Source organism: Bombus vosnesenskii, unplaced genomic scaffold, assembly GCF_011952255.1.
Source record: "Bombus vosnesenskii isolate JDL3184/JDL3185 unplaced genomic scaffold, Bvos_JDL3184-5_v1.1 scf7180000013319, whole genome shotgun sequence".
In the NCBI taxonomy this organism is placed as follows: domain Eukaryota; kingdom Metazoa; phylum Arthropoda; class Insecta; order Hymenoptera; family Apidae; genus Bombus; species Bombus vosnesenskii.
The window spans coordinates 829,732-849,173 of NW_022882964.1; the positions used below are offsets into that span (position 1 = coordinate 829,732).

A 19,442-nucleotide genomic window follows, 5' to 3' on the forward strand; every position below is an offset into this window, starting at 1 on the left:
CATACTACGCTTCTAATTTTAAACTAGATATAATCAAAGTTATAGTCATAGCCGATCGTTTCTTACGAAGGTAGGATCGATATTTTTTAGATAAGCGTATAACTCGATCGTCGAGTTATCTCTTCCTTCGGTTTTTACTTCGTTTCGTTTCGTTTCGTTTCGTTTCGTTTCGTTTCCTTTCGTTTCGTCCCTCTATCCCCCCCCCCCGCCCCGCCCTCTTTTTTTTCTTATTTTCCGTGTATTTTCTTTGAATGGAACACAGTGCCATTCCGTCACACGCAACTATGGTACGAGCCTTCGTGGGACCTCTGTTCGAACGCTTTGTCGTAGTGGAGAAAGCGAAGGTGTACGCTGCTTGCCCTAAATTTCCTGGGATAATCGAAACAGTTGAAAAACGCAGTTGCGTTTTCGATTTCGATTCGATTTCGCTAATAATTTCGTTTACGCGTAGACCGAAGTCAGACTTATTGGCAACTGCGACTATCCTTTGTTCATATATTTAAAAGAATAAGTCGGCCTTCGGTCGGCCGTTTATCCATTTATATCGTATCATCCGAAGCATATATGTTACAAATGATTTTTGTAGTGTTGAAACAAAGTCTCTTAATCATGTACAATGTTCGTTACATAGTTAATCGTTTTATATAGTTAGTGACGTCTTGACAAACAGCGAAACTTCAACATAAGAGTGCACATCTTTAGTGTGGAGAAGCTTTATATATTATCCTCGTTATCGTTACGGCGGACATCCGTTTAAACGGTAACAATTGAGTAAAACTCGATCGTTTCCTTCCTCTACAGAAGAATAAATTATATTTCTTCGATAAATTCAATTTTGTATCCGTATCTTTCGTGTGAAATGTGAAATCGATGTTAACCGTAATTATTATAATCCGAACCGATGATAGCGCACGTTAGCCATCGTCGAATAATACCGCTTCTCTCTTCTCTTAGTTTTTTTTTTTCCTTTTCTTTCTTTTCTTCTTGTTTTCTTCTTGTTTTCTACCTCGTTCGATTCTGTTTGTTTCGTTGATTCCTCGTTGTGATTCCTCGTTGTGATTCCTCGTTGTGATTCCTCGTTTACTCCTTGTCGATTCCTTGTTGATTTCTCCTTGATCTCTTGTTGATTTATTCGTTGATTTATCTTTGCGGCGTTCCCTCGTTCTCTTTTGTTCGAATAATTGGCATCGTAACGCGTGACATAAAACGTCAAAATGTTTCGTTTCGATTAGTTTATCGCGAAGCGATGAACAGCCGATATATCGCAGGCCAAACGACGATTCGACGCGCCTTCGTGTCTTTTACCGAAACGTAGTGCACTCTTGCGTTAGTTCCCGCAACTGTTTTAGAAATTTGCAATTAAACGATCAGTGTCAAAATAATTTCTCTTCGGTGTAGCATACTCTATATTCTACCCATTATTGACTTGATCCACCGATGTATATAACTTTGTCACACATGTTCTTTTATCAAAATTATACCGTTTTTATATAATTTATTATGTAAACATGTATATTTGGACTATAATTGAAAATAAACATTGCAAAAAAAAAAACGTGATCAAAATTCTGATTGACTTGGAATTCTTGACCCTCGATTCATTTTCTGAAACAGTTTTGGGGAAGATTCAGCGATCTCGATCGCTCAAAAGATCAGTTTCCTACGCTGTGTACGATATATACGACGTTGTCCACGGGCGTCCCAATAGCAAGCGAACTATTTCTTACAGTCGATCCGAGTAGTACGTTGTCCGATTTCATTGATATTCTATCAGCAATCATCCCCAATACTTCGAATTGAATACATCATATCAAGCCATTCCTTATAACGACAAACTTATCGCATCGCTCAGGTAAGTTGGAACGGACGCGCGAAAAAAAGTTGCCTTTTTCGAGCTTTTGCCACCTTGTTGGTCGCGTAAGCGTCGGTCTACGATGCGCTCTCGTTCGTTCGAATTCGAAAGACGTTGCGATCTGCGTAACTGCATCGTATCTGCGTCGTATCTGCATCGCAGAACTGCGGCCAGTTACGGCGTATTTCGAGATTCGAGATCGCAATCCCCCGCGAAAAACGCTTCTCCTCGCGCTCCCGAACGCGATAGACACCACCGATGTCGTCGATCCGCGTGTTCCTGTTCGATCGAACGTATTGTTTCGCGCGCATTGCCGTAAAATACGCTCTGCGACTACTCTACGGAGTAGTAAATCGACAACAGTAGATCAGTGGAAGATTACCAAGCACTGTGTTCGGGATTTGTTCCAGCTAGGAAGCCGACCATAGCGGCTCAGATGCATAGCGAGCGGGAGCGAGAACGCGAGAACAGAGATCGGCCAAGCGGCAGCAGTAGCGGAGGCGGCGGCGGCGGCGGAGGCGGCGGCGGAGGCGGAGGCGGCAGCGGAGGCGCTGGAAATACCAACAACAACGCTAACAACTGCAACAACGGTAACAGTAACGTTGGATCTGTCGGTAACAGTCATCATCCATCGAGAAAAGAAGAGCAGTCTTCCGCTCCTCCTCCTCCGCCAACAGTAGCACCGCCACCACCACCACCACCACCGCCACCACCACAACCACCACCACCACCACCGTCATCGGATCCAACGGCAACAGCGAACATCTACCACTCTCGTTTGTCAGCGTTTCCGAATCCAGCAGCTCCCATTGGACCTCCACCGTCCTTGGGTTCGGCTACTATCTGTTCCGTTAGTTCCGCGGCCATGCCGCCCCCTTTGGCTTCTACTCTACCCCCTTTGAACCTCGGACCTCCGCCAGCGATAAGCTCCGCGCCTATCGGCGGCCCTCCGCCTATTCCTTCTATACCCTCTATGTCGTCGTTGACGCCAGCGGTGATCGGACCGCCACCGCCACCGCCTCCATCCCTCGCCATGCCTTTGGCGCCTATCATCTCTATACCTTCTCTCCATTTGCCCTCCGTATCCTCGACTACTATTCATTCTAGTCAGCATACAGCTACGATAATGAGCAGCGCGACAACTACGGTTACAACTTCTATATACCATCAGCAACAACAACAACAGCAGCAGCAGCAGCAGCAACAACAACAACAGGTGCAACAGTCGTCACAAGCGTCGCTAGCAGGATCGTCGATACCGTCGCAACAATCGCAACATCAACAACAACAACAACGTTGTAACAGCGCGGCCGGTACAACGACCAGCGGTACCAGTTTGTCAAGCAGCGGCACTATGACAACGCACGGGACACACACTTTAACGACAGCTAACGCGGTTCCCTCGATCATGAATAGCGTCAATCATATGACCACTTTGACTCACAAATCGCCACCGTTGTCTCATGCTATTCATAGCTCGAGAAGCAAAGAATCCGGTACGGTCGCGATAAGTACAACGACGAACGCTTCGAACACGAGCACCAGCAGCACGGCGATCACCACCAACGCCGTCGTTACAACGAACGCGTTGGCGACAACCTCGCAACAACCGCCTTTCGTCAGACCGTTCGAAGATTCCTTTCGCTCATCGTCGAAACCTCAACAAAGACCGATCCTGAACAGTCATAATCATAGTATAACCAATCAAATTTCTTATCAGGAGTCGCCGGTAAAATCGATAGCCACTTCGACCACAACGCCCCAAACGATCGCCGGACAGATCGCCGAGAATTCCGTTGCGGATAACACGAAGAGCACGAATCTTCAGCAATCGCTGTCACATCCGATTCCTTACCCGCCTCAGCAATTTCATCATCCGCATATACCCGTTTCGCACGTAGCTAATTTGTACAAACCGCCGCCGCATTTTTCCTCTTCGCCTGCTCATCAACATCACTCGCAGCCGAAAGCGAACGTACCAGTGACACCAGCCGCTAGCAACGGTGGCAACGCGAACAACGCCAATTCCAATAGTACGAAGCAAAGCGCGTATCACGCCAACGAGAACAATCAAACGGTGACCGTGACAGCGGCGGCGGCTCAACGAAACGACGTCCCTTGTTCGTTGTCGTCGTCACCGCCGTCATCGTCCCCATTGTCGTCGTCGCCACCTTCCACCTCGTCGAACGTTCTGAATTGCAGTTCCGTCGACAAAACGGCAACGCAACTTACACAAAACGCAACTTACAATAGTAACAACGTTGGCCCTGGTAGTGGGAACAAGATCGCGAATCACACGAATTCGCATCACAAAAGCAGCACGGATACATCGACGAAGGAGAGCAAAGTTAATTCGTGCAACGAGAAGATGGAAAATCACGCGAAACAACAAGCAACAGCGAATCAGCAGAATCATTTAGGGAAGAATTCGCTTCAAGACAAACCGTTGACGCCCCATTTCGCTTACGAACAACAAGGAAAGGGTCCGCCACCGCCGATACAACCACCACCACCACCATCAGCACCACCACCGCCACCACCGTCGCAACCACCGCCACCACCGCCGCCGCCACCACCGCCACCACCACCACCGCCACCACCGCCACCGCCACTACCACAATCCACGTTTCAACCTATAAATTTTAATCTCCTTGAGAAGGAGATTAAACCTGAAGTAGAGTCTAAGATACAGAGCGATCAGAATAGCGTTTTGTCCACATTATCGTTTCAATCGAATTTTAAGTTCAGCATAAACGACATCGCACAGAAGCCTATAGATACGACTCAGTTGATGCAGAGCATCAAGTCTGAGGAAGTTTTGCGTACCTGTCAGAACGTATCCAATGTTCTCCTGCAGATACCAAAATACCAAGAGAAACTGTTGAATTTCTCGACCGAGCTAAAAACCGCATTTTGTTTCACCGACAAGTGCAATAATTTGACTGAGATTTCCGTGAAGTGCGAGCCAGCGGTGTTAAACGTGCCTGACCTGAGCAAGGCTCTAGTCAAACAAGATGTTACGAGCGAAAAGTCTTTTCTTGTACCTGAGAAACCGAAAGAGCTGACGTCCTCGTTAGACCTAGCCGAGAAGAGAAGGAAAAGAAAACGGGAGAGGAATACAAGCCTCGCGTGTAGTTCCGATTCGGAAGGTGAGGAAGAAACAAAGGACATGGATCTCTGGATTATCAAAGGTCCGCCAGCCAAGTTACAGTATTCGGAGAAGAAGCTCGCGTTTCTCGCCATGTTTGGTCTAACCACTTTAAGTATGAGGAATGGTAAGCGCTCTTCGTTATTCTTCTTTCTCTTGCGTACGTTTCTCCTCCTTCTGCCCCCGTTTCTTTTCGCCCTTCGTTCCTCGTCGCCTGCAACATTAACGCTCATGAGTCGCTTCCTTTTCTTTTCGTCTATAGAGATAGAGCTTTGTAAAGTGGAGAAGCGGTACAGGTTAAATCCAGATCCGCCGGAGGTACCTCTGGAGACGGAGCAAACTGTCGAGTCCGTATTACCAATACCGCGAGAACACCCGGATGTATTGCTCCATACGCCAGATTTTGAGCCGAAAGTTGGTTTTCTCAGGACCATAGGCCTCGATATAATGCCTCCGGGCAGGAGAGATGGCAAGTATCGGATTAAAAGATGATTTCTCTGCTATCGGTCATCGATGGTTACATCGATATCGAACGAATTTTCCATTGTTATTATTACAGAGGCAGAAGTAACGTGGCAGTACGTTCTACAAGATCGTAAAAAACGGAGAAGTTCAAATTCTGTGACCGCGTACTGCGAGAGAATTGCCAAGGCGTATTCGAAGAATCCACCAACATTGCCGAAACCGCCTCAAAAGATGAGACTACTGGACAGAGTAAAAGTAAAGCAAGTTCCAGAACGACCACCGCCTCTACCACCTTTGGTTCCGAACATCGTCTCCATGGGTTATCCTGCTTTGCCCATGCCCGGTGAAAATGGGGTGAAGCAACATTGCAAGATCGTGGATATTAAGATCGTGGACGACAATGTAGACGACCACGTCGGTGGGAAGAACGAAAGGCCCAGGTGGACCGGCATCGAGGACATCATGCTTGCTTACAGCGAATATTCCAAAGGTACGACGAGAAGATCTTCAACGGCAAATTCTATTTTGTCTTTCGCATTAACCGAGGCGTTTTCATTCCTTCCGTTGCCCGTTTATTTTCTTCCGTTTCAGAAAAAGCAATGGAAAAGAAAATTCTGACGAGCGAAACATCAAAATTGGTGGCACAGTCGAACAACTTGCGTTCCGAAACTATTCACCTAGAGCGAAGGATATACGAACTGTTATCCGCGAGAACGGCTCTTGATTCGGAGAGACGAATGCTCAGTGAAAAAATTGAAAGGATTAACGCACTTGTTAGGAACCTTAGGTAGCGATGCGTAACGCACAACACGGAAACTCATTCATCTGTGATATTATCGAAGGGTTAAGGGTCGTTAGCATACAGTACCAAATATAAAATCTTACGACACACAGGGCAAGTAATAAAAGTTTCGGTGATACGTTTTATTGACCAAATGTACAGCAGCCTTTCGTATTCTTTTGCTACTAAGTGTACACCACGTGACGATGCTATATACAGAATATAAAAGATCAATAGCAGCAAAATTGAAGCGATGATCGCCAGGAATATACCTTTATATTTCGTAAATGACGATCGTCATCTCAACGAACGAACGAACGAAAACACATACACATATACGCGCGCGCGCGCGCGCGCGCACACACACACACACACACGCGCATACACGCACGACGCACGCACGCACACGCGCAGTATGAAAACAAGTGTAAGAACCACTGTATAAAACGAAATTATACCTATATATAGATGCACTTTTTAGTTAACACTAAAGTGATTAATAAAGATTTTATAGTTTCAACTAACGGCTCTTAAACCCTAAACTATAAATAATTGTAATTTGTATCATAATATTTTAATGAAAAATAGACAAATCGTATAACTTATTTTATTCTGCGTAATGTGGACTCTATGTCAGATAATAACTTGAAACAATATGATATGTCACAATTTGTATATGACTCGATCGTTAATATTATCTCGTGTAAAAGAAAAGCGAACATCTAATCGCAACGTTCATCGAATCGGTTCGATGACGATCGAAAAGTTACACTCTCAAATGTATAGACTGTGACTTTCTTTTTCATTTTGCGTCGTAAATGGGGATAGTGTATGTGAGCTCTATGTTAATGGAAATTTTCAAACTATGAACGACAGACTGCGATTACAGTAAATCCGGATGCAAAAAAAAAAAAAAAAAAAAAGGTCGAAACCGTAGAACCGTAACGATTACTTTTAACGTAAAAGATGTTTCGAGATAGAAACGACTCTAGTCTACGGACATTCGTAGAATACAGGAAAATCACGTCTGATTTCAAGAAATCGGAATAGTGATCGATCTTTCCTTTCGATGTCCACTGTTCACAGTAATGAACGCAAAGGCCAGTGAATACAAGAGAAATTAATGTAACAACAGCAGTGAGGTACTTACGTAGGTAAAGTGACTTAATTTAAATTGTCTTAATTTAAAACGTGAGACATCGTGCGAGCACATTCCACATAAAAAACATGCTTGTTACCCAACCTCCAACATTCCACGTTCGAATAGTAATCGGATCGCAAACAACATTAAAAAACGAAGAAAAATCGTTCTGCTGCAAAAGGAAAAAGATTTTTTACGTTCAACTAAATCAGTGCTATATTATGCTAATTTCAATCTCCTAGTACTTGTATCTCACTCTACTCTCCGAGTATATCGTTCAACTATTCATCGTAATACCTCCAGTATGTATAATATGAAATCCATTTATAATTTCACCGTTTTGTTCATTGAGTGCCTAACGTTATCCTACATTTGTAAATATCATTATTTTTATGTATTGTATAACAAAATAAGACCACAAGAGATTTGTTGGTCTCTAATCTGGCCAAACCATGAGCCTAGGAGTAAATTGTTGAAAATATGAATTTTCAGAGTGTCTCTATTCCTCCTACCTCTTTCACGTCTTCGTGTGAACACTTTCCTACTTACAATCGATAATTAACTGTAGTCGTTCTTATATCTCGATTTTCATTCCACGGTAAACTAAGTCATTTTCAAAATATTTAGTAAGTTTAAAGTCATGGTTTTATCTCGTCAACCGTTAAAGTAATTACAAATTTTAGTTACTTTCGTCGTTACTGCCCTCTATGCCCAGACGCGCTTATTTTCTACAGACTGTACAATTCATATAATAACGTTAAATGCTACGAAGAAGATAAGAAGTAAAAACTAGCAAATAATCATTAGATAAATCGCATTAGTCGGGGAAAATAATATTCTTTTAGTCGATACATATTATATGTCCGAATTATATGTCAAGCAAATACAAAAAGGACATTTTCTACAATAAACTTCAATTTCACATCTAGGGATTTTAACGCTAGGCCAGCGGCGCCACTAGTATAATTGACGTAGAAATAAGGTTCCCGCGCAAACGAGCACCGACCTAACTGTCGCCGCCAAAATATCTGACGTACATACGCATAACCGTCGTCGGGCAAGGTAGACTTTCATTCGCTGTTTGGTACTCCGAGGAGAAGCATTAACCGTTGTTCGTGTTTAAGAAAACTTTTAAGAAAGTATTATAAAAGATGTCAGGACGCGGTAAAGGTGGTAAGTATCATATCTGTTTTGTTGGAATGTAATATTGTAGTTTATTGAGAAACGTCGAAAACCGTTTATATGTATACTTTCAGGAAAGGCTAAGGGAAAGGCGAAGACCCGCAGTAGTAGGGCAGGGCTGCAGTTCCCTGTCGGAAGAATCCATCGTCTTTTAAGAAAAGGAAATTATGCGGAACGAGTAGGAGCTGGAGCGCCTGTTTATTTGGCCGCTGTGATGGAATATTTGGCGGCTGAAGTACTCGAGTTAGCCGGGAACGCCGCAAGAGACAACAAGAAGACGAGGTTGGTGAAGCAAAGCCCTTCTTCCCCTCTTCCCCTCCTACTTATCTATCTATTTATCTATCCGTATCTTCCTTCTCTCCATAATTGTACAAATATTCTTTTTCTTTTCACTTACACGATACTTTTATGTAGTTTCTATAGCTAAAAAAGATGATATAAAAAAAATTGTGTTTCGTTAAATTTCACTTACATTTGGATATAATATCCAGTTTCATATAGGATTCACAAAAATCAATCTTACAGTTATTTCTTTGTAGCATTGTACATTGTTCACTGTTCCGATTTTGAGAGAAAACTTTCAAATGTAAGTGAACTGATATGATAGGTTGTTTATCATTCTAGCGGGAAGCACATAAATTTCATACTTGCTACATGTTCATATTTGTATATACCTACAATTAAAGTTAAGCGACCCTTCAACGCTATATAAGTTTCCAAATACACATGTTCATACTCTTATTTCAGGATAATTCCACGTCACTTACAATTAGCTATTCGCAATGACGAAGAATTAAATAAACTGCTCTCGGGTGTAACAATCGCTCAAGGTGGTGTCCTGCCTAACATTCAAGCTGTGCTTCTGCCGAAGAAAACCGGTACTGGTGGATCTGGAAAGGGAGACAAAACATCCCAGGAATATTAATAATCATTAGAATAACCTTTCTAACTTAACAGTACTTTAGGGCTATATCTTTGTTTCTTGAGCCATTAAAGAAAAACAAAATAATCTCTGGACCCTATCAGATTACCATCGCTTCATCAGACATTCGTTGTAAAATTATTTTAGTTAACGGTATAATCTACTATTTTATTACTGAATAACATCTTTTATTTAGCGATAATGTAATAGCAAATTGTATTATTACTTAAAAGAAGTCTTTTACCTATGCTTAGATCTATTATCTAAGTATTAACCAAACTGTCATAACTGTACTATGTTTTGTATGTTTTTTTTCTTTCGATTTTGTATTAAAAGTTCTTAGTGACTTGTATGATTTATGAAATGTAACAACAAGTATAACTCATTTTTATGTTTTTGTTGACTGTAAACAATACTTAGAGTGAAAATAAAACATCATTACTCTTCACTTTACAATATTTCTTTAAAATTTTAAACCTATATTGTAACCATGTTTTCTGCATTCTTCGGAATTCTAAATAAATAAAAAGTTATTTAAACATGACAATTGTACTTTCAAAATTTAACTACATGTGACTTCCGGTAAGGTAATTCTACCAGTAGACTTTTACAACGTACAAATTCGCATAGGTAGCGCGTCGGTTGAACGTGACGTTAAGTTTTTGATCGGGTGCCTATCGAATTCTTGTTGAATTGGTGAAAAATATTCGTTAAGACTTCGAAAACATAGAGAAAAATGTCGTCGAGTGATATAAATATGTTAGTCGATATGGGCTTTAGCATATCTAAAGCGTAAGTATTTTAAGTAGCTCTTTTATTAATATAATATAACCTTTATTATCTTAATGTGTATTTTGTTGTAGAGAAAAAGCTTTAGAAATTACTGGAAACAAAGGTGTTGTTCCGGCAATGGAATGGTACGAGAAAGGCCGTGGCTTCATTCTCATCGTCCGATGACGATCTTAATTTTTATTTTAGGCTCTTGGCTCATTCAAATGATGCTGAACCATCACCTGACCCACCTACTGCTGAAAGTGCAACGCTGTCTAATCTTCAAACATCAATCCATGAAGATACTGCCGATGCTAGTGGTCAGGTGTCTACTACTGAAGTTGCTAAATCTATGAAATGTGATATGTAAATATATACTAATGTTTTATGTTGGTTAATGTCAATGAAGTATTTACTTTGATTCTTTATTTAATAGTTGTGGAAAACTGTTTAAATCTAACTTGGAAGTCGAATTCCATGCAACAAAGTCCGGACATGATAGATTCTCTGAAAGCACGGAAGAAAAGAAACCTCTTACGGAAGAAGAAAAGAAGGAACAATTACGAATTCTAACAGAGAAGTTAAAACAGAAAAACAAGGAGCGAGAGGAGCAGGAAAAGAAAGATGCACAAGAAAGGGAAAAGAATAGAATAAAATCAGGGAAAGAGATGGCTCAGGCTAGAAGAAAGTAAGTTGCCTTTTCTTTTTTCTTTTTTCACAAAAGTGAACACAGTATATTTATTTGTCTATCTCAATTATAGGTTAGAGGAGTTAGAAATGAGAAAGTTGTTAGAGGAGAGGAAACGTGAAAAAGAAGAAGAGAAATTAGCACGTCAAAAAGTTAAAGAACAAATTGAAGCTGATAAAGCTGCTAGACGTGCCAAAGCTAATGCCAAAAGAGCATTAACAGAATCTCCACCTACACCGTCATCCTCTACTAGTACTTATAGAAAGGAATATAATGATACTAGGTTGCAGGTAATAAGTTGCATATTAATGAATATCTACTTCTAATCTTAATGTCTAAATATCATTATATTTAAATGACATAATAGTAACATTTTAGATTAGGCTTACTAATGGACAAACATTAACGCAAAGCTTTGGAAGTAAGGAGAAGTTATCTGCTGTGAGATTGTTTATAGAAATTAATAGAACAGATCCATCTGGTCCATTTAATTTAATGACAGCTTTCCCAAAGAAAATTTTCATGGAAGATGATTATGAAGCTCCGTTGAATGCTTTAGGTATGGTGGAATTTATAATATGTAATACAATATTACTAGTATGTAATAGTATAGTATTAAGATCTTCTGAATTGGCTATGATTTTCTTATAATAACATAAAGATAAAAGGGTACAAGGCTCAATTATTTAATTATTATTATTATTGTTGTACTTCCAGGCCTGACACCATCTGCAGTTTTAATTGTTCAGAAAAAAGTAGAATGATCATAATAAATATCAGCTATTACTTTCCATGCAGTCAACCATATAACTTTTAAGATACTATACGATTGTAAAATATTCTCCAAAAATTTATAAAAAGGCAGTATTTCAAAACATTCTGTATTTGTAATTTCTGTAAGAATATTAAATAAACAAACAATTTAGAATATACCGATTTGTAAGATATAATCTTAGAAACTTAATTTATACTACAATTATACCTGTGCTACGTTGTGTCCTTGTGGCAGTTTATCAGGATATGTTACATATCCAGAAAGATCACAGTTCGTAGGATATTCATAAGTTTCATCACAGTTAATTAATTGTAACATCTTGTCAAAACATATTCGTATTTCAAATATGTATGATTCTCCAGTGTCCTAAAATATTTTTTATACTAATAAGTTTAAGCATCAAATATCGATATTATATGATGTATAAATAAATTCTTACCTTGCTTTTTATGCAGATTAATGAGCCTCGTTTACCTAATATTCGTTCAATAGCATTCAAAATATCGCTCGTGTTATATGTTTGTCCAGGTATGATATTTTCTTGTACCAATACATTTTTCATATCATACTTTGTTAATAAATTCAGACCTTCCTTGAAATACTTGACCTCACTATTTAGATGTTCCACGGTTGCCGCGCAAGTACCGTGTTTGTCCCATTCATGTTTCCAAAGGGAGTAAGATGTTTTTCCATTTTCTATATCTATCCATTTTTCTTGTAATTCTGTTTCTATTGATTTTAAAGCTGAAGGGTTAAAAGGCATCGATTTATTACAAAACTGTGGACCGATTTTATGGTATTGAGAAGGCCAAATGCCATGAATTGTCCACTCATCATGTTTTGTCGGTAATGAACACGTGTGCGATGCCTGGTTTTCCTTCCAAGTATAACAAACAGTTTGAGGCCAATGTTGTGTAAAAATTAAAACATCGAAGTCATTTGATCCTGTTGTGGCCTTCAAATAGTTCTCATCACTGTGAAAACCATGTTTTATATATAAAGGATATTCTCTCTCTCACACACAAAGGACGTGTTATGTTACGAATAATGGGAAATGAAAGAAAGTTGAAAAACATCTTCTCATTGTATCGCTTTATATATATCACAAAACAGGAACACATGTATATTGTAACAAATAACACTTTTTACTCACCTATTTGTTTTAGCGATAAAAAACAAAAATAAAACACTAACAATTATCTTGCAATTAAACATATTTAAAATGCTAAAGTTCTTAGTGTACAGAGAAAATCTAAATTAGTATATATTCATTGACTACACAGTTGGCATATGGTACAGATCTCTCTGCTTATAAATGCCTTCAAGGTGAACTTTATCTTACAATTTCTACTCAGGTAGCAGATGGTACAATAGTGGACGCTTGTACTTTCAAGAAGTACAAACGAAATATATGCATATCTGTATAATAATAGATAATAATAAAATAAGAAGAAAAAAAAAAGAGATAGCAGATGGTTATCACTGATAGATTGATAACACTGTTAAGCAGATAGGCACCACAATGTTTGCAGTCTTTATATGTTTTTAGGAATAAAAAAATGAGCTTATTATATTATTATATAAACATTGTATTAACATGTTTATATTAACACATAAAGCACTATATGCACACTTAATGCACTATATTTTTTATGACAAAGTGAGTGAGATTATCTTACTAAGATAATAACATTACCTGCAATTATTTTTCATCTTTTGATCTTCTGATAAGGTAGAGTATTCGGACTGCAAAATTTTTTATTTGTACATGTCTTTTCGGTTGCTAAATTTTAGGTCTCTAAAGCCAAAAATGAGGGTCATTTTTCATGAAATTTTATTTTATTTCTTTCCTTGGTTTTACAAGGATATTTGCAAGAGATTTATCAAAGGTTATCTACCTTTATTTTGCCTAACAAAAAACATTTCTCGCTCACGTCATTTCTTAGTTACATTTCATTTTCATTTTCATTCTTTTTTTCTCTCATTCCTTCTTCCTCTCTTCAGTTCCAATTTACAGGCAAAATTATACTCCTTTTTGGCTTACAACTGTCTCTAGCTCAGTTCACTTCCATTTCTTTATTTTATTACTATCCAAAATATAATTTGAAAATCCATGTTATTTCTATCCTCTATCGCATTTTCTAGTGTTCAAATATTTCTTAATCCTATTTTGTGCTGACTATTATTAATTCATTACATATATAGCTTCAACATTGCATCCATAAATGTATTGCATTGTTATATTATAACTTATTTCTATCACCACTGAATCTTTTTGCTCAGATCCTCGGGACTTTATTTTTCATATATAGTATAACTGGAAATGTCTCCTATCTGGTCTTTCTCGAGCTCTTTATTCTGTTTTCTACTCTTATTTTCTTCTTTTGCTTTCTTCGCCTGCTTCGTTAATTAATTTCCTCTATTCTTTCCTATGATTTTTACACTCCTGATTACTTCTCTTCATACTGTCTGTGCGTATGTGTCAACCAATGGGATGCCCTCAATCTCCATGTCATCACTTCCTTGCCCAATTACTAATTTTTCATTGGTTGCTTGTTTCGCCATGTTTCATCTTTCAGAGCTTTCTTCCTCACTTTGAATTTCGGCCAATCGCCTGCTTTTGCGTTCGGGATGCGGGTTTAGCACTCGTTCAACTTTCGCATTACGTCGCAGAGCGGCGTAATGATCGCTGAACACACATGCGCATTAAGAAATTTTCTAATAGCGCCATACGGCTAATAAGAGAATTAATATACATCAAAATGATGACGTCCCTCACCACCAAAAATTGAACGAGTGTTGAACCTATGTATACGATCGTGGTTGACGGTTGATATTAATCTGTTTTCACATTTATTTTACTTTCATTATTAACATGAACTTACATTTTTCAATAATCCATTGCTATATTCATACATTGTTAACAGCAACATACAAATGCACGTTATATCTATAAATAACACTTAACGGTGAAAGATATAAAAATTATGAATTTAATTTTATCCGCATAAGTAACATCGACCAATCAAAGAGGTTTATATTAGACGTTAAAGCCAGTAAAAAGAAAAGTATAATTGGCGTCAGTATAATTGTCGAAGTGGTATTACCTTAATGTCAAATTTCAATATTTATCGCAACTTCATAGGTTGATTTGATTTCCTTATCTCGTATTGATAATTAGTCATTTCCTGTAAAACATTGAAGAATGTTGGAATGTAAGTGATTCTTTGAGTCAACGAAAGTCGATGGTAGTGTGTTATTGAAATTATGAAAATATTTTTTATTCATACCGGTACATAAATTAGTTTTTTTTTTATTGTTCATTTACATTTATTTGTTGTTGTGGGCAATGAATCGAGAAATCTTTCTTTTTAACGATATATCACAATAATATTTGGCTACACAAAGAAAGGTATATAAATAAAATAACATTTTAATAGATTAATTGAATATTATTAGTAAACATTAATATTATCGCATCGTTGTGAAAATTTATGCAATAATTTTGTTGTTTATTTGAACCTAAAACTGAAATTATTCCATCTGTATGTAAATTTTATTATGAATATTAATGTATTAATAACGTATAATAATGTAATAATAACATATTAATGTATTATGAATAGAAACGTTACATTGCTCTTGTATACTTTTGATATCCTAACATTGTGATAAATTTATCACATACAAATATGAAATCAAGTAGAAATATAGAAATAGTGGAAAGCATAGGACAATATGAAATGTTAAATACTTTTTAGGGGACAATATTTCATATTTTCAATCTACTATCATTAGATTATAGATTATATACAATATTTGTCAGTTATATACATGTGAAGCACAGTTTGATAAGATTATGTAGAACTTAACGTTTTGCTATTTTTTTATCAGCAAATATGCATTGCTCAAAGCAATTAGAAGATCATTTTTCGTGTCATTTTGATTTTTATTACAGTATTGTATTATAAATAACATTTTACTTTATTTAGTCTATAAATCTTTCATTTATATTCGCTAATAGAAGTGATTGTTTTAAGCAGAGAGTTTACATATTTTGATTAATAATGCTTAAACAAAAATTGTATGTTATAATTTATGAACATAAATAATATACATAATATATATATATAGAATGTATATTTACTAATTTTTATCTTTATTTTTAAAAAACTCTTATCTTTATTTTTCAGAAATAATGTTGAACAGTGTAACAAAACATATTTTACACTGTTGTTTACTACTTGTTGTTATAATCATATTTGAATTGATTACCGGAGGACTTAGTTGGAATAATAATAAAAAGGAAACATTTGATCCATGGATTGAATATGGATTTCTTGGCGCACTTATATTATATATCCTGCGAACACTTACATTTCTTTCCTTTCCGCAAGTTTTATTTAACTTTGTAGGACTAATGATATACAATGCATTCCCAGATAAAGTTGTTTTAAAAGGTTCGCCATTACTTGCACCATTTATTTGTATTAGAATAGTAACACGTGGAGATTATCCACAATTAGTGAGAGCAAATGTAATAAGGAATTTAAACAGATGTCTAGAAACTGGTTTAGAAAACTTTCAAATTGAAGTAGTTAGTGATAAGCCAATTGGATTAAACCCTCATAGAAGAATCAGAGAGGTCGTTGTGCCACCAAACTATCGTACAAGTAGTGGTGCTTTGTTCAAAGCCCGTGCTTTACAATATTGCTTAGAAAATTCAGTCAATGAGTTAGCAGATAACGATTGGATTGTACATCTTGATGAAGAAACTTTACTGACTGAAAATTCTGTTCGTGGGATACTGAATTTTGTACTGGATGGAAAACATCAATTTGGTCAAGGGTTAATAACATATGCAAATGAAGATGTTGTTAATTGGATTACTACCTTAGCAGACAGTTTTAGAGTAGCAGATGACATGGGAAAGTTACGATTACAATTTACAATGTTTCATAAACCTTTCTTTAGTATGAAAGGTTCTTATGTTGTTACTCAAGTAATTGTTCATTACGTTATACATGAATCATGTCCTTAATTATAATCATATTATATCATACAAAAACATTTTTATTATTATAGATGGGTGCAGAAAGACAAGTTTCCTTCAACAATGGACTAGATGGATCTGTTGCAGAAGATTGTTTTTTTGCAATGAAAGCATTCACCCAAGGGTATACATTTAATTTTGTGGATGGTGAAATGTGGGAAAAGTCACCATTTACATTATGGGACTTTGTACAACAAAGAAAGAGATGGTTACAAGGTATATTACTTGTTGTACATTCCAAAGCTATTCCATTAAATAAAAAGCTGCTTCTAGGCATATCTTGTTACTCGTGGGTAACACTGCCGCTTTCTACTTCGAATATTGTATTAGCTGGAATTTATCCCATTACTTGCCCACCATTTATAGATTTTCTATGTGCTTTTATTGGTGCGGTAAATATTTATATGTATGTTTTTGGTGTAGTTAAATCATTTTCTTTATACCGATTTGGTATTGCTCGATTTATACTATGTATATGTGGGGCATTATCAACAATTCCTTTTAATTTGATCATAGAAAATGTTGCCGTTATATGGGGTTTGTTTGGAACAAAACATAAATTTTATGTAGTTAACAAAGAGTACAAACCACCAGTGACAGTATAAGAAAGTATTAAAAGATTCCTTTCAGATAGTATCATATACTTACAGAAATGTTTATATACACTTTCAGAAATTCTTGTGTATTTTAGAAGAATAATATGATTTTATATTTTAGAATTTGAAATATTAATAGTCTTTTACGTGCTATAGCTACATATATATATATATATATATATGTATAGTGTGGATGATAGGCGTGTTTGAAACAAACATACTTTATCTGTCTTATTTAATACTATATAATAGATAGCCAAAGTAATAATTTAAATATCTTAGTTAATTAATGTTTTATATAATATGCAAAATAATAATAAATATAATATTGTGTTTGTAGAGTATAGTTTAGGAAAATTTTAATTTAGACATTCAATTCAGTACTCAGAAGAGTTACAATCAGTTACAATATCTCTCAGATAAGTAATTATGGTACATACTTCATATATTATCATTTGTTCGAAATAAAATACACTTCCTTATCAGATGTTATGTAATGAAGAAAATAATCCTAAAAAAATAATCTATATTCCTTAATAAATCATCTATCAGTAACAATTCTAATATTTATATTTTCAATTAGATTTTCATAAAATTCTTATCAATGAATTGCTAAATTTCCTTAATCAAAATACAATTTTATTCATATTATATATAATTATGTCTTCTTTTATCAACACTAATAATGAAATAAAGTTTGAGATAAAGAAAAAAATCTTGATAAAGCAATCCAATAATAATAGCTCCATAAAATTCTAATTATAAATATAAAAATTCAAAATTTGTTGAAAAATGATTAATCAAATAATTGAAATTATCTCTTTGATTGATTACTAAGTAATACATGAAACTTAATGTATCACTTATTAGACATCACTTATTATTTATATTGAAAAAAAACAAAGATAATAGGATTTTTTAAACTTGCAAAAACATGTGATCACTTATTCAAAAATTGTTGTACATGCAATGGAATAATAATTCTTCATCTTTAAATTTACAGAACAGTACAGCATAATATAAAAAGTCAACTTATACAATCAACTACCTTGCTTTTATGCTTTTATTCTAATTATCATCATTGATAACAATTAGGAAAATTGAATTTTGTGTACCTAATATGATATGTTTATTATCTATTATTATCACCTATCTAATGATGATATTTTTAATTAAACAAAATATATTTTTTTTTTGGTATATCAATAATGGATTATTTTCAAATTTATGTATATAAATCTAATTTTAATTGATAAAAATTTAACAGAATGTAGTTTCATATCCGTAAAATTATAAGAAATGTAGGGTATCATTACATTTATACACTGGAATGAAATTTTCATATTTTTTTTATACGATATCAGTCTTATATAATAACTTCTGATATAAAACCCATATTAATAAAAATTAACCAACTATGAGTTACTCAAAATAGTAATATTTATAAATTATATCCAGTCAAAGTACATGGAAGTTTGAATGTAAATACACAATTTATTCCTCCTTTTGTTTTGCAAAATTTGATGACTCATTTTCATTTCTATTAATCTACATAAAATTTTTTCAAAATATTTTCAAATGTTGCATAATATATTAGGAAGCAAAACTATAAGTATACAACATAATAATGAGAAAATCTACTTGAAAATTTTTAAAAATAATGTCTAATATCTTCAATTCTACATGCAGTTACTAAAATAATTATATCCAACTACATGTAAGTAACTGCATTTACTGTGATATAAATCCATTTTAACCATATGAAAATTCAAATTGAAAAATTATGAAGATTTTATTTTATAACATTTAATTTAGAGTAAGATATATGTATATATATAATGCGTGTAACACATAAGTATTATATAATTGATGGTTTAATTCCTAAATATTATTATAGTAGAAAAATATTTGTGTTTCTAAATTATAAAATAAACTCATGCAATTTTTTAATTTAGAAAGAAGGCTATAAACATATATATACAGTATCGATAAATGCTAACTTACATACAATAGCAGTAGATAACACATAAGTAATATAATAAGTTTAATACATAAATTATAAACAAAA

At 35.6% G+C, this 19,442-nt stretch overlaps 5 protein-coding genes and 1 long non-coding RNA gene across 10 annotated transcripts in view; 4 read left to right on the top strand and 2 right to left on the bottom strand.

Moving 5' to 3' along the window:
- The window catches only part of LOC117235720, a 46,145-nt gene extending 39,585 nt beyond the window's left edge, over positions 1-6,560 (top strand). The window contains exons 12-16 of the mRNA XM_033498017.1: positions 2,263-4,336; positions 4,469-5,127; positions 5,263-5,469; positions 5,560-5,955; positions 6,057-6,560. Coding sequence (XP_033353908.1) covers positions 2,263-4,336; positions 4,469-5,127; positions 5,263-5,469; positions 5,560-5,955; positions 6,057-6,256 — 3,536 coding nt within the window. The 3' untranslated portion in view covers positions 6,257-6,560. The remainder of the gene's footprint in view (positions 1-2,262; positions 4,337-4,468; positions 5,128-5,262; positions 5,470-5,559; positions 5,956-6,056) is intronic.
- Positions 6,561-8,387: 1,827 nt separating this feature from the next.
- LOC117235717 (histone H2A) lies at positions 8,388-9,837 on the top strand. The gene is made up of 3 exons (XM_033498014.1): positions 8,388-8,560; positions 8,644-8,851; positions 9,317-9,837. Exons 1-3 carry the CDS (start codon positions 8,539-8,541, stop codon positions 9,492-9,494), a joined length of 408 nt encoding a protein of 135 aa, XP_033353905.1. The 5' UTR covers positions 8,388-8,538; the 3' UTR covers positions 9,495-9,837.
- On the bottom strand, positions 8,701-9,124 carry LOC117235721. Its single transcript, XR_004493721.1, has 2 exons — positions 9,093-9,124; positions 8,701-8,986 (listed from the first exon to the last, which is right to left on the bottom strand). It is a non-coding gene; the product is annotated as an uncharacterized LOC117235721 (long non-coding RNA).
- A 276-nt stretch (positions 9,838-10,113) lies between the features above and the next one.
- On the top strand, positions 10,114-11,828 carry LOC117235715 (UBX domain-containing protein 1). The gene is made up of 7 exons (XM_033498012.1): positions 10,114-10,283; positions 10,355-10,408; positions 10,470-10,628; positions 10,699-10,950; positions 11,024-11,240; positions 11,329-11,509; positions 11,668-11,828. Exons 1-7 carry the CDS (start codon positions 10,228-10,230, stop codon positions 11,712-11,714), a joined length of 966 nt encoding a protein of 321 aa, XP_033353903.1. The 5' UTR covers positions 10,114-10,227; the 3' UTR covers positions 11,715-11,828.
- LOC117235716 (ribonuclease Oy) lies at positions 11,542-13,136 on the bottom strand. Its single transcript, XM_033498013.1, has 4 exons — positions 12,879-13,136; positions 12,165-12,699; positions 11,933-12,091; positions 11,542-11,844 (listed from the first exon to the last, which is right to left on the bottom strand). Exons 1-4 carry the CDS (start codon positions 12,938-12,940, stop codon positions 11,764-11,766), a joined length of 837 nt encoding a protein of 278 aa, XP_033353904.1. The 5' UTR covers positions 12,941-13,136; the 3' UTR covers positions 11,542-11,763.
- Positions 13,137-14,487: 1,351 nt separating this feature from the next.
- On the top strand, positions 14,488-17,504 carry LOC117235714 (beta-1,4-mannosyltransferase egh). 5 transcript variants are annotated; one of them, XM_033498008.1, is made up of 3 exons: positions 14,488-14,973; positions 15,919-16,727; positions 16,811-17,504. In XM_033498008.1, exons 2-3 carry the CDS (start codon positions 15,924-15,926, stop codon positions 17,381-17,383), a joined length of 1,377 nt encoding a protein of 458 aa, XP_033353899.1. In that variant the 5' UTR covers positions 14,488-14,973; positions 15,919-15,923; the 3' UTR covers positions 17,384-17,504. The 5 variants fall into 5 exon arrangements, with proteins under 5 accessions (XP_033353899.1, XP_033353900.1, XP_033353898.1 ...); XM_033498009.1 differs by having other exon boundaries at positions 14,488-14,940; XM_033498007.1 differs by having other exon boundaries at positions 14,489-15,137.
- The last annotated feature ends 1,938 nt before the right edge of the window (positions 17,505-19,442 follow it).

Excerpts from the sequence above, each read along its gene's own strand:
- LOC117235717 (XM_033498014.1), top strand. The coding sequence starts at position 8,539 with ATGTCAGGACGCGGTAAAGGTG. Across the intron at positions 8,561-8,643 it reads GTCAGGACGCGGTAAAGGTG|GAAAGGCTAAGGGAAAGGCG; the intron begins GTAAGTATCATA and ends GTATACTTTCAG. Across the intron at positions 8,852-9,316 it reads AGAGACAACAAGAAGACGAG|GATAATTCCACGTCACTTAC; the intron begins GTTGGTGAAGCA and ends CTCTTATTTCAG.
- LOC117235716 (XM_033498013.1), bottom strand. The coding sequence starts at position 12,940 with ATGTTTAATTGCAAGATAATTGTTAGTGTTTTATTTTTGTTTTTTATC. Across the intron at positions 12,700-12,878 it reads TTTATCGCTAAAACAAATAG|TGATGAGAACTATTTGAAGG; the intron begins GTGAGTAAAAAG and ends TGGTTTTCACAG. Across the intron at positions 12,092-12,164 it reads TAATCTGCATAAAAAGCAAG|GACACTGGAGAATCATACAT; the intron begins GTAAGAATTTAT and ends AAAATATTTTAG.
- LOC117235715 (XM_033498012.1), top strand. The coding sequence starts at position 10,228 with ATGTCGTCGAGTGATATAAATATGTTAGTCGATATGGGCTTTAGCATA. Across the intron at positions 10,409-10,469 it reads GTTGTTCCGGCAATGGAATG|GCTCTTGGCTCATTCAAATG; the intron begins GTACGAGAAAGG and ends TTTTTATTTTAG. Across the intron at positions 11,510-11,667 it reads AGCTCCGTTGAATGCTTTAG|GCCTGACACCATCTGCAGTT; the intron begins GTATGGTGGAAT and ends TTGTACTTCCAG.
- LOC117235714 (XM_033498006.1), top strand. The coding sequence starts at position 14,533 with ATGTATACGATCGTGGTTGACG. Across the intron at positions 14,555-15,918 it reads GTATACGATCGTGGTTGACG|AAATAATGTTGAACAGTGTA; the intron begins GTTGATATTAAT and ends TTTATTTTTCAG. Across the intron at positions 16,728-16,810 it reads GTTCTTATGTTGTTACTCAA|ATGGGTGCAGAAAGACAAGT; the intron begins GTAATTGTTCAT and ends TTATTATTATAG.